We start from the raw sequence: 12,895 nt of genomic DNA on the forward strand, positions 1-12,895 counted from the left end.
GTGGTTGGTAAGATGAAGCAGACACAGGATGTCGGCTCTGGTGTTCAGAGAATCTGCCAGATCATTAGGAAACAGTCAGACCCCATGAGCTTAGGCCGAGGATCAGTCTCAAGCATTTACCGACAGTGACTTTGAGACCCCATGCCTACCTCCTTGTTCACATACCACATTACTGTTACATTGTCGGCGAAGATCTGCCAGATCGGCCATAAAAAGGTGCGCAGGAAAGATTTCAATGCAAAGTGAATTGCCTGCAGCTCGAGCAAGCTGATGTGCTGAATCTGCTCTTCTGGAGACGTGCTCTTCACCATTTGTTCCAGATGCACACCCACCCTACGCTGGATGCATCTGTCACTACTGAGGCAGCTGTGGATGGTGAGCATAAGGGCTTTTCCATTTTGGGGGAAATTCGGACTACATCCAACAGAATACCCCCACGTTGGAATCACGGACTACAAGGGCACTTCTGGACAGCCCTCACGTATCAGCATGCATGCATGTGTGACCAGCAGAACGCAGGAAACCAGCAGACCCAGCAGGCGAAAGAGTTGAACTTGAGCTCCTCTCCTGAAACATCATAATCATATACCATAAGTCCTAGATCTTACAGAGAGAAGAGAAAGCCTGTAAAGATGTGTCCAGTACTGCCTCTATAATTAGGAGGCGGTGAGAAGGCTCTAGGCACTACTTGAGCTGGTTGATAGAAAAGTTCAAGTCGAAATGCAGGGTTGCTATGGCCTTCTGGTGGTTCATGGTGCGCCCACCTTGAGCAACCAATCTCTTTGGTACTGAACACCCTGCACTTTGCAGATGAGATTCAACAACTGCCATCACTCTGGTGAAGACCTTGGGTGGCCAATGTCGCTCCAAACAGGAACCTCTCATTAACCGCAGATCCCACTTATGCGACTGCAGGATCACATAGCCAGGGTCCGCATCTTGAACTTTCTCTGGTAAAGGTAAAAGCTCAAGAAACTGAGGTTTAGTATTGGATGCAGACCACCATCTTTCTGCCCATATCCTGCTTTAAGACGAAATCCACTGCTGCTTTTTGCAATAGGGCAGCCACCTCCAATTGCAGAATCCAGAGGTTATCTCCCGACTAAAGTGACCGACGGGGAGGTGCCGGTTGGAAGGGAAGGCCATACCCCTATTTGATAATCTCAAGGAGTCGCTGGTCCTGGCCTTTAGTAAATGCCCCCTCTTAAGGGACAACTTAATTGGTGCAGGAGATGATGAGGAGGAGGGCTGCTGGATCAGTCTGCCTTTTGTTTTGCCCTCGGCCTGTACTGCATGAGCAACTGGATTAGCTTTGTTACCAAACTGGTACTGGTATTCGATGCATTGTGACAGAAAGTGCACTGAGTTTATGCTATCCAGGGCCCCAGTGAAAGATCTCTTTATCTAAAACAGTACAATTGTTCTTCCAATTGGCAATACCTTTGGCACCCCTGTAAGTTCCTGGTAAATGGTACCCCAGGTACCTAGGACAGGGGTACTGAAGAGGGTCCCCAAGGGCTGTAGAATGCATTGTGCCACCCTAAAGGACCCTCCACCTAACTCATGCAGACTGCTATTGCAAGATGTATGCCTTGGTGTTGACAAAAGTGAAAACACAACATGGCACACATCCCTGTGTGGCATGCCTGCAGACACTGCACGTAGTATAGGTAAGTCACACGTACAGAAGGCCTTACAGCTCTAATGCGTAGTGCACTATACCACATGTGTGGGCATATCTGCACAAGGAGATATGCCCCTGTGCTGGCCAATCCAATTACTGCCTGTGCAAGACATTTTAAATACATGTGATGGACACCGGTGAAACATGGGTTTCCCAGCTACATGACGGCTTCACTGAAACCAAAGATGTTTGGTACCAAACATCTCGTATTAATAAACCCACACTTATTTCAGTGAAAGGAAGCAGCAGAGCTGAAAATACCAAGATGCTGGATTTAGGGATGATTGAGCCCTCTGAAAGTCACTGGGCCTGCCCTGTGGTCTTAGTCCCCAAACCTCATTCAAAGAGTGGTAAACCGGAGCTGAGGTTGTGTGTGGACTATAGAGGTCGCAATGCTGTCACTAAGACAGATGCACACCCTATTCCAAGGGCAGATGAACTTACTGATAGACTAGGGACAGCCATGTTTCTCAGTACTTTTGATTCAACATCAGGGTACTGGCAGATTGATCTGACCCCTGGACCAAACGGAAAAGGTGCATTCTCAACCCCAGATGAATAATACCAATTTAAAATGATGCCACTCGGTCTAAAGTATGCCCCTGCCAAAGGTTGGTGAATAAAGTACTTGCTGAGCTACAGTCTTTTAAAGGAGCATATCTTGATGATATTGCGGTCTATAGCTCCACTTTGCAGAATCACCTGATCCACCATGGAAAGGTTCTTGAGGTACTGCAGAGTGCAGGCCTCACTATCAAGGTAAGCAATTGTCAGATAGGGCAGGGCTCTGTTGTATACTTGGGCCGACTTGTAGGTGGAGGCCAAGTGCAACCCTTACAACCCAAGATCCAGATAATTGTGGACTGAGCAGCTCCAACCACCCAGACTCAAGTCTGGGCATTCTTTGGCTTGACGGGGTACTACAGGAGGTTTGTGAAGTGGTATGGAACCATTCTGACACCCCTCACAGAATTGAACACCAAGAAAATTCCTATGTAGGTCAAATGGACAGTAAGCTGATAAAAAGGCTTTTGACACTCTGAAAGAAGCACTCATTCTGAAAGCTCCAGATTATTCTAGACAGTTCTTAGTACAGACAGATGCCTCTGAACATGGGATAGGAGAGGTCCTATCCCAAACTAATGATGATGGCCATGACCAGCCTGTTGCTTTCATTAGCACTCCCAGACAGCAGCGTTGGAGTGCCATTGAGAGGGAAGCCTTTGCAGTGGTTTGGTACCTGAAGAAGTTGAGACCATACTTGTTTGAGTCTCACTTCCACGTTCAAAGTGACAACACGTCTCTCAGATGGCTGATGCAAATGCAAGGTGAGAACCCCAAACTGTTGAGGTGGTACATGTCCCCCCAGGGTATGGACTTTACAGTGGAACACAGACCTGGGACTGATCATGTCAATGCAGATGGCCTCTACGTGTTTTTCCACTTAGATGATGAAGACTCTTTTGGGAAAAGTCAGTCTCATTTGTTTGAGGGGGAGGTTGTGTGGGAAAGTGCACCTTTTTGACTCTTGTCGCTCCCACTTTTTGCCTGGTATTCGATCCAATTTTGAAAGAACGTGCACTGGGTTCCAGCTATCCAAGTCCCCAGTTCTAGATCTCTTTACCTAATCCGTACAATTGTTCCCACAATTGGCAATACCTTTGGCACGTCTGTAAGTCCCTATTTAATGGAACCCCAGATACACAGGGCAGGGGAACTGAAGAGGGTCTCCAAGGGCTGCAGCTTGTAATGTGTCACCCTGAGGGACCCTCACCTAACTCATTCAGAATGCCATTGCAGGCTGCGTGTCTTGGTGCAGAAAAAAAAATAAGACCTGAAATGGTATACACCACCGTGTGCCATGCCTGCAGACACTGCACATAGTATAAGTAAGTCACCCGTACAGCAGGCCTTACAGCTTTAAGGCAGGGTGCATTGTACTACATGTGTGTGTGTAGGAAGCTGGCTCTGTATATACTACACCGAAGTGAGGTATAGTGTGCACAGAGTCCAGTGGAACCCCAAACGTAAGCCGAGGTAAAAGTAGATAGTACCTTACTCTCTATTTGTGGTAGTGTGGCAAATGACATCACACACTCAAAGACTGAACTTCAGACCAATTGGTTTTGTATAAAAATTTTCTTTTAGTTATTTTATTTCCTAGAACCAAGCAAGCCTGGCACAGGTAAGTGATAAGTACTTTGCAGTAATAATACAGTTTGTATTGAAGTTGTATATATATTTTTGGTTTGATTACAATAGCACTACTAGTAATGCAATGCTTTAAAATATTGTACATATACTTTGTATTGGCTTTTCAGTAAAATGTCAAGTAGATTACTTTACAGATTACTTTTCCTACATAGTGCAGTATACCTGGATATTGCACTGGGACATTTCCTGTAAACTGGTAAGTATAAGCTTTTTGGTTATTTTGTTACAGTTTTAGAAACTTATATGGATTTTCCAACTCCACACTTAGAATTTCTTCACTGAAAAACAGTCAATGTTATCCTATGGAGGAAAATAGGGTTATAGGTTCAAAGATAAGTATTCGGTTGTGGGAGTTGGTATTCTGGGGGTAGACTTAGGGGTCCCCCAGGGTCAAGGATGCGCTCTTGTTACACCCTCAGCCTTACTAGGGCGGCCAGGTGCAGAGGCCCAATGTTATCCAATGGGGGATAGGGGTCCTCCGGTTGGTGGCTGCTTACGAGCAGGCCACAAGGTTGTGGGAGCAAAGCTCCTGTACTTAAGCTCAGGGCAAATGGGTGTTCAAGCCAGTACAAAAGGTGCACCCTCAGCGGCGCTGGGGAGGCCGGGTACAGAGTGCTGTTTTGGCGTCTGACGCCCTGTAGCTTTCAATGCGGAGTCTCGGGTTTGCAAAAACACTGCAGGCTCGGGGAAGGTCTTCTAGGTGCAACCACCACTTGGAGAGGTAAGTTGGGATGGTGGGAGTTGTTTAGACACGGTCGGTTGGGCCACCCAAGGCCGTGGGGCATCGGGTGCAGGTTTTTTTTTTTAGGGTCGGATCTTCTTACCAGCTCCTGGTCGCGTTGGAGGGACCTTCTGGTTTGAGGATGAAGGCGTCAGCTGGAGGCTTGATGCAGGTCAGGGATCACTGGGTCTCAGGACTGGATCGCCGGCGAGACCTCCTCGTGGTGTTGGGCAACTTGAACTCAGGCCATGGGCGTCGGGTGCAGACTCGCAGATTTTGCCAGAGCTGGAGTCTGTTGGTGAACAAATCCAGTGTTCACAGGAGACAGAGTCTTTTCTTTTGAAGGCAGGGCAGGTCCTCGGTGCACTTGAGGCTGCAGGACACACCGGAGTTTTGCTTCTGCAGGTTCAAGGTGGGTACAGGCTGGTAGGGCTGGGGCTAAGTTAGTGGGTGTCCTCCTCTTAGGTTTGGCACGGCTGTTCTGTCCTTTTCTTCTTGTAGATTCTTGTCTGAGAAAGCAAGGTTCAGGGGTGCCCCTAAATACTAGATTTAGGGGTGTTACAGGTAGGTAAAAGGTTGGGACTAATGTGTCCCTTCCCTGGGGAGGGTATACCCCCTATTATGCCACCCTCCAGTGGGAGGGGGGCATAAGCCTCACCCTAGTTGGCTGGGTCCCCCCCATCTGCAAGATGGCAGGGACTGAGAGATGTGCTTCACCTCGCCTCCCCCACCTGAGGGGTGGGGCTGGCAAAGGTGGGCAGACCGCTCTTCCTCACTTGTTTTTCCTGCCGATTCTCCTGCCCCAAGTGGGGGTCAGAACCGGTGGGGGCTAGTTCCTGAAAGCAGTAACAGGCCTGGGGAAGCTCACAAAGGCAGCAAGCCTCTGAAGCTTCCTCTTCGTGGACCTTGCCCATCCTGGATGAGGAGGCTTGGCACCTCGTCCCAGGATGTGAATTGTTTCAGACCCCTGAGAGTAGCAGGCTCTAGACTCAAGGGTCCAGAAACATGTCTGGTGATGGCAACCGAAAGCAGCCACTCCGCCTGGACACTAGTATTAGGTTGTTTTTCAGGGGGCATCTCCAAGATGCCCTCTGCATGCATTTTTAATTAAATCCCACGCTGGCAGTGTGGGTTTAATGTGCTGAGAAGTTTGATACCAAACTTCTCAGTTTTCAGATCAGCCATTATGGTAACGTGGAGTTTGTGACAAATTCCCAGTACCATATACTTTTAATGGCAGCACTGCACTTACAATGTCTAAGTATTGACTTTGACACTGTTGGGGTACAGGGCTCATGCACCTGTACCCTCACCACTGGTATAGTGCACCCAGCTAGAGGGGTGACTGATCTATGCCAGGGCAATGGGTTGTAGGCATCATGTCGACTCTTAACTTTGGTCTACACCAAAACACGCAGCCTGCAAAGGCAGTGTGTGAGTGTCAAGGAACAGGGCCTCTAAGGGTGGCACCGTAAGTGCTGCAGCCCTTAGAGGCCTTCCCTAGTCACAGTACACTGGGTACCTGTGGTATCATTTAGCAGGGACTGACCTGTTGCCAGAGTGTGCCAATTGGGTTTGGTCTCCAATGCAGCTTTAGCGAAAGAACATAGGCCCTGGGTACCTGTTTTGCAAAAGACCAGGGCATACTCGGTCAAATCTCTCTCTCTCTCTCTCTCTCTCTCTCTCTGTCTGTCTGTGTGTCTCTCTCTGTCTGTGTGTCTCTCTCTGTCTGTGTGTGTCTCTCTCTGTCTGTGTGTGTCTCTCTCTGTCTGTGTGTGTCTCTCTCTGTGTGTGTCTCTCTCTCTGCGTCTGTGTCTCGCTCTCTCTCTCTCTCTCTCTCTGCGTCTGTGTCTGTGTCTCGCTCTCTCTCTCTCTGCGTCTGTGTCTCGCTCTCTCTCTCTCTGCGTCTGTGTCTCGCTCTCTCTCTCTCTGCTTGTCTGTGTCTCGCGCTCTCTCTCTGCGTGTCTGTGTCTCGCTCTCTCGCTCTCTCGCTCTCTCGCTCTCGCTCTCTCTCGCCCTCTCCCGCTCCCTCTCCCTCTCCCTCTCTCTCCCGCTCCCTCTCTCTCCCTCTCTCTCCCTCTCCCGCTCCCTCTCTCTCCCTCTCCCGCTCTCTCCCTCTCCCTCTCCCTCTCCCGCTCCCTCTCTCTCCCTCTCCCTCTCCCTCTCTCTCCCGCTCCCGCTCCCGCTCCCGCTCTGACTAAATTTAAGACTAATTGTTTTTGTTACTTTTATTTTAGAACCTGAAAAGCAATACTATTCAGGTGACTGAGGAATGTGCTTACAAAGGCAATAAGAATACTTTACAGTGATAAAAAAAAATATATTTTGCAGTGTAAGTCAACAGTAGCAGTAACTTAGCACTGGAAAACAGACACTTCGTGCATCAAGAAATACAACGCAATCCTAGGAGAGGAAAACAGTTATGCACATTTACGGTTAAGTACTCAACTTACACATCCAGTCTTCAGGTTCTAGACCAACACTGCGAAAGGGTCAGATCAAGGTAGGTACTGCACCGCAAGCGGCACTGGGGCAGCCGGGTGCAAAGGTCACTGAGCCCAATGTTAGTCAAAGGAGACTGGGGACAGGTAGGTCCCTGCGGGTTCAGGGCACAGGTCCGGCTGTTTAGGCAAGCACAGGGGGGCCACAAGACAGCACAAACCATATACCACCAGTGGAAATGGGGAGGCCGGGTGCAAATCAGCGTTGGGCACCCAATGCAAGTGAATCGGGAATCCCAGTCGCACAAAGAGGCTGCAGGCTCGGACCAGGAGACTTGACAGAGGTGACCAACAACTGGGCAGGTAAGTTGGGATGTCGGTGGACGCCTGGGCACTGTCTGCTGGGTACAGGGGTGCCTTTGGACATCAGAAGTTCTTTACCAGAGCCGGTTGTGGTAAGGGGGACCCTTAGAGATGAGGTGGCAGGCGACTTCATGGAGTCCAGGAGAGGTCTACACCGATGGTTTCAAGGTCAGGATCATTGGGGAGACTTCACTGGACAGGTGGGCTACTCAAACTAGGGCCGTGGACATCGGGAGCAGAGTGGGCAGGCGTCGTAGTTCCAGCTGGATCCGGAGTCCTCGGAGTGGGTTCTGGTCTTTGTTCAAGTGCAGGCAATCTTACTCTGGTTTCTGGAAGTCGCTGGCTGCAGGACAGCCGTTGTCTTCTTTTCAGAATCTAAGCGAGAGACAGGCCGGTAGGCCTGGGGCCAAATCAGTAGTCGTCTTTGGGCTTGGCTGCACAGCGTCTTCTTTTTAGGTCGCAGGAATCTTAGGTTCATGGTTGTCCCTAAATACTCAATTGAGGGGCATTACAGGTACTGGTAGGTAGTAGCCAATGATCTACTTACCTTTAGGGTGACTATACCCTTTAATGTCCCCTACCTTTGCAGAGGTGGCATCCCCTAATCCCATTAGCTAAAATCCTTCCATCCAACATGGAGGGTTTTCTAAGGAGGCGGTCACTTTAGCTCGGGACACCTTAGGGGTGGTCCTGGCTGAGAGGGAACACACCTCTCATGATTACTAATTTTCTCAGACGCCAAACGTGGGGCTTGGTCAGGGGAGCAGGCACCTCCACCAGCTGGAGGCACTTGCTAGCATAACAAAGGGAAGGAAGCCTTTGAGTCTCTCCAAATTGAATGCGGTTTCTGCTTGGGGGTAGGTGAGAAGCACCTCCATCCCAAGCAGGCTTTGTTATTGAACCACAAGAGCACAATGGCTCCCACCTAAGGAACATGTCTGAATTTGGCAGGCTGGTGCAGACCAGCCAGCGGTACACTAGGTAGTTCGTCGTTTTTCAAGGGGCATCATTATTACAAAATGCTCTCTGAGTGCATTTTGTAATAAATCCTGAACAGGCATCAGTGTGGGTTTATTACGCCGAGACGTTTGATGCCACAATTCTTAGCATTCAGTAAAGCCATCATGGATCAGGGGAGTTCGTAATGACAAACTACCAGCCAATGAACTCAATATGGCTTCACTACAATGTCTAATAATAGACTTAGACACTGTAGGGGCATATTGCTCATGCAGCTATGCCCTCAACTGTCATATAGTGAACCCTGCCTTAGGGCTTTGAGGCCTGCTAGAAGGGTGACTTATCTATGCCACAGGTGGTGTTTGTGGGCATGGCACACAGGGATGAGTGCCATGTCGACTCTTAAGTTTTTCCAGCACCAAAACACACAGTCAGCAACGGCAGCGCATATGCGTTCGGTGAGGGATCTCAGAGGGTGGCAGAATACATGCTGCAGCCCTTAGAGACCCTCTCTGGTCATAAGGCCATAAAGCAACATCTAAGCCCTCCAGTACTATGTCTCATGGTTATCATTTACCTATGAATTAACAATATTTAATATTAGGAATATCATGTAGAATCGTGTAGTACTTGAGATATGAGCATTTATTTTATCTTTTAGACATACTTCTGGACATCAAAAAGCATAAGAACATGATGTCACAAAGTATGACTAAGAGAAGGTCTGCGGAATATTTTTATTAGAGTAGGTTTTGACATTTTTAGCCATTTGCATCAAATAAACATTTTTCTACTTTTGATATAAAATGTATAGTATCCGATATGATTTGTACTGCATGTTATTGTTTGATCATTTCATTTAGTTAACATTGTTGTGTTTTGTGCCCATAATATGTTCGTCTAGTCACTTGTTTAAGATATTTCTTTAGACATAAGGCCCTTGGTACCAGTGGTACCTTTTACAAGGGACTTATAGGTGGGCCAGAGGTGTGCCAATTGTGGAAAGATAGGTACAGTTTTGGGAAAGAACACAGGCACTGGCGACCTAATTGGGCAGGGACCCAGTTCATTTTCAGTCAAAGTGCATCAGAAATCAGAGAAAAAGTGGGGGGTAACTTTGCAAAAGGGGCCACTTTCCTATACCAGCTACATGATGGCTTCGCTGTTTGGTATCAAACCTCTCCCATGAATAAACTCACACTGATTCCAGTGATGGATTTATTAATACATTCACCAAGTGGGCACCTGAGAGGTATTCTCTGGAAACCTACCAACTACTAGTGTGCTGGCTGACTGGTCTTGACCAGGCTGCTACCACAGACAAGTTTCTGACCCCCAGGGGTGAAAGCCCATGCTCTCAGGAGGTCAGGAACAAAGCCTTCTGGTAGAGGGTGTTTTACACCCCTACAGCAGGATGACCTATAAATTAGCATTACAAGGCAGGAAGCTTCAAAGAGCCTGCCGCTATTAGTATGTGAATGTGGCTTCCCTCAGAGGTGATGCCACGACATCTGGCCAGGGCCCATCTGGCGCCTGGCTAAGCAGGAAAATTAGTAGTCAGAGGCGTGTTAACCCTCTAGATGGGCTACCTGATGTGGACACGAAATTTAAGTCTCCATCTTTGTGATAGCAGAATAATGGAACTCTGGGACAGGGTTATGCCCATTTCCCACTGAAGTAGTCATACAGATGGCATAGTGACCCCAGGGATAGTAGCCCATGGGCTACTACCCTACACTCCTCAACAACCCTAAATCTAGTGTTTAAGGGAGCCCCTGGCCCAGAAAATCAGATCCTGCTGACCTAAAAGTAGAAGACAGACACTGAAGAGTAACAAAAGCAAGGAGGGAAGACGAGCAACTGATATACATATGTAAAAGTATGCAGTGCAGTTTTGAAGAACTACTAATGTATATCTATCTTTGTTTTGGCAGATATTTAATTTCTCATATTTTGGGAATCAACCCCCCTACACTTTTACTGGCTGTGAGAATACATTGTTTTACTACTGATCCACAGTTCTTCATTATTTCCCTAACATGAGAGTAGGGGGAAGCACTACTTTTGATGTATAATTGTTTGCTTGAGGATTACTAACGGTTTATCTGTGATCTACACATAGAAGACTGATCGGAAACTCCAAGCAGCCAAAGTATATTGGTAGGGTTTTATAAAATGAAGAATTTAGTCCAAACCAATTTAAGATGATGGAACATGTCGACTGAAAAGCATCTTCACATAGTCACATATATGACAAGCTTTTCTAAAAGATCACACCCTAGATGTAAAACAAATAGAATGCTTATTTCACAAACGTACCTACTGCTGAAGGGCCAGCATTGTTGAAATTAAGAGGAGCGGCAGAAGGTTCTGGCATGGTGGAGAGCTGAGAATTGGAAGGACCCGAAGCAGCATCAGAGGCCTGCTCTGAGGTGGAAGCATGAGTGGAAGTAGAAGTTACAGACTGGAACTCCACTCGAGATGTTGTCGTCTGCACCACTGTGGGATCTGGGGAAATAAAGAAAATTCATACATTTTGACATAACTAAATATCAAGCATTAGCAACTGTAGTGGAACTGTACATAAAAAATAGGCAAATAAGGATATTGATTTTTAGTAGACTTTAAAAAAAAAAAAAAAAAAAAAAGGAATACTCCATACGTACAGATTGCTTTCTTACAAGTAGCTCTGGTATTCTTATTCCACATGGCACAAAAATAAAACTCAGAGAGGGGCTAAACGTGTTTTAGGAATGTTAATAATGTAAGTACAAGTGTCAGAACATGTACATCTTGTCTTGCATAAACGAACAAGTTACTTACCTTCAGTAACGATATATCTGTAATAGACATGGATTAGTTATAGATTCCTTACCTTTAGAATTACCCCCAGGCGTCAGACTGGATCCGGAGGCTTTTTTCGTCAGCAGTACCCCTGCGTGCTGGTCGTTGTCATCGTGGTCGCCGGGATGACGTCGCAGTAGCTACTTAGATGCCGCCTTCACGCGCGGACGTCAGTTCTTTTACTGAACATTCCACGTCAGAAGCGCAGAACCATGCAAGACACTGACCACTGGTGCACAAAACTAGGGCCCTGAAAGGGATTCCCTGACCCTAGAAGTCAGTTCGCAGACGGGGAGGATGGGTGAGGCAGTAAGGAATCTATAACTAATCTATGTCTCTTACAGATATATCAGTACCAAAGGTAAGTAACTGGCTCCTCTGAAAGAGACAATTAGTTATAGATTCCTTACCTTTAGAATAGATACCCCAGCAATACCAACCCCAAAGTGGGTCTGCGAACAAAGTTCACACCAGAAAGTTCTGGAAAACAGAACGGCCAAAGAAGCAGTCTCTCCGGACTTGGCTGCGCAGGCAGTAGTGTTTTGTGAACGTGTGCAGAGATGCCCACGTAGCTGCCTGACAGATGTCATTGAGGGGGACTCCCTGTGCCAAAGCCGTGGTAGTTGCCATCGCCCTGGTGGAATGGGCACGCAATCCCACTGGTGGCACAGTCTTTGCCAAACAGTAGCAAGCTTTAATGCACAAAACGACCCACCTAGAGATGGTCCGTTTGTGCACAGCCCAACCTTTTTTTGGCGCCCATGTAGCCAACAAAGAGCTGGTCATCCACCCGGCATTGCTTGGTGCGATTCAAATAAAAGGAAAGCACATGTTTGGGATCCAGACAGTGGAGCCTCTCTTCCTCCTTAGAAGGATGCGGAAAGAAGGTGGGCAAAGTGATGGTTTGACCTATGTGGAAAGAAGTAACCACTTTAGGAAGAAAAGAGGGTTGAGTTCAAAGGACAACCTTGTCCGGATGAACCCCCAGAAACAGAGGTTTCGAAGAAAGAGCCTGGAGCTCACTCACTCTGCGAGCAGAAGTGATGGCAACCAGAAAGGCAGTCTTTAAAGTGAGAAGTCTTGAGAGGACAGTTATGTAGCGGCTCAAAGGGAGCACACATAAGATAAGTAAGAACCAAGTTCAAGTCCCACTGAGGCATTAGGAAGGGAACAGGAGGAAAAAGAGGAGTAAAGCCCTTAAGAAAGCGATTTACAACAGGGGACTTGAAAAGAGAAGGCTGATCAGGAAGCTCCCTAAGAAAAGCGGAGATGGCTGGGAGATAGCCCTTAAGCGTGCCCAGATCAGAGCCCTGCTGGGCCAAAGAAAGGAGGAACTAGAGAACCTCAGAAAGAGGGGCAGAAAGGGGCTCCACAGCCTTTGCTGCGCACCATGCCACAAAGTAGTTCCATCTGCACGCATATACAGTCTTAGTGTAGGGACGCCTGGCTGCCAAGATAACATCACAGACTTCGGGAGGAAGGTCGAAGGCTGTCAACTGTCGCCGCTCAATCTCCATGCAAGGAGGTGGAGGCTGGACAGGTTCGGGTGGAGGACCGTCCCCCGCTGCCGCCACAAAAGATCCTCCCGAAGAGGCAGTCTGATCGAAGGATCGATGGCCATGTGTTACAGCTCGGGATACCAGACTCTTCGCGCCCAAACCAGAGCCA

At 47.8% G+C, this 12,895-nt stretch overlaps 1 protein-coding gene across 6 annotated transcripts in view; it reads right to left on the bottom strand.

The window, feature by feature from the left end:
* Positions 1–12,895, bottom strand: part of RNF111 (ring finger protein 111) — a 340,882-nt gene that overhangs the window by 130,160 nt on the left and 197,827 nt on the right. For all 6 annotated transcript variants that reach the window (XM_085643745.1, XM_085643742.1, XM_085643743.1 and 3 more), the window contains exon 5: positions 10,703–10,891. In XM_085643745.1, the coding sequence (XP_085499871.1) occupies positions 10,703–10,891 (189 nt within the window). The remainder of the gene's footprint in view (positions 1–10,702; positions 10,892–12,895) is intronic.

The sequence above is a fragment of the Triturus cristatus genome, chromosome 3_1 (genome assembly GCF_964204655.1).
Source record: "Triturus cristatus chromosome 3_1, aTriCri1.1, whole genome shotgun sequence".
Classification (NCBI taxonomy): Eukaryota; Metazoa; Chordata; class Amphibia; order Caudata; family Salamandridae; genus Triturus; species Triturus cristatus.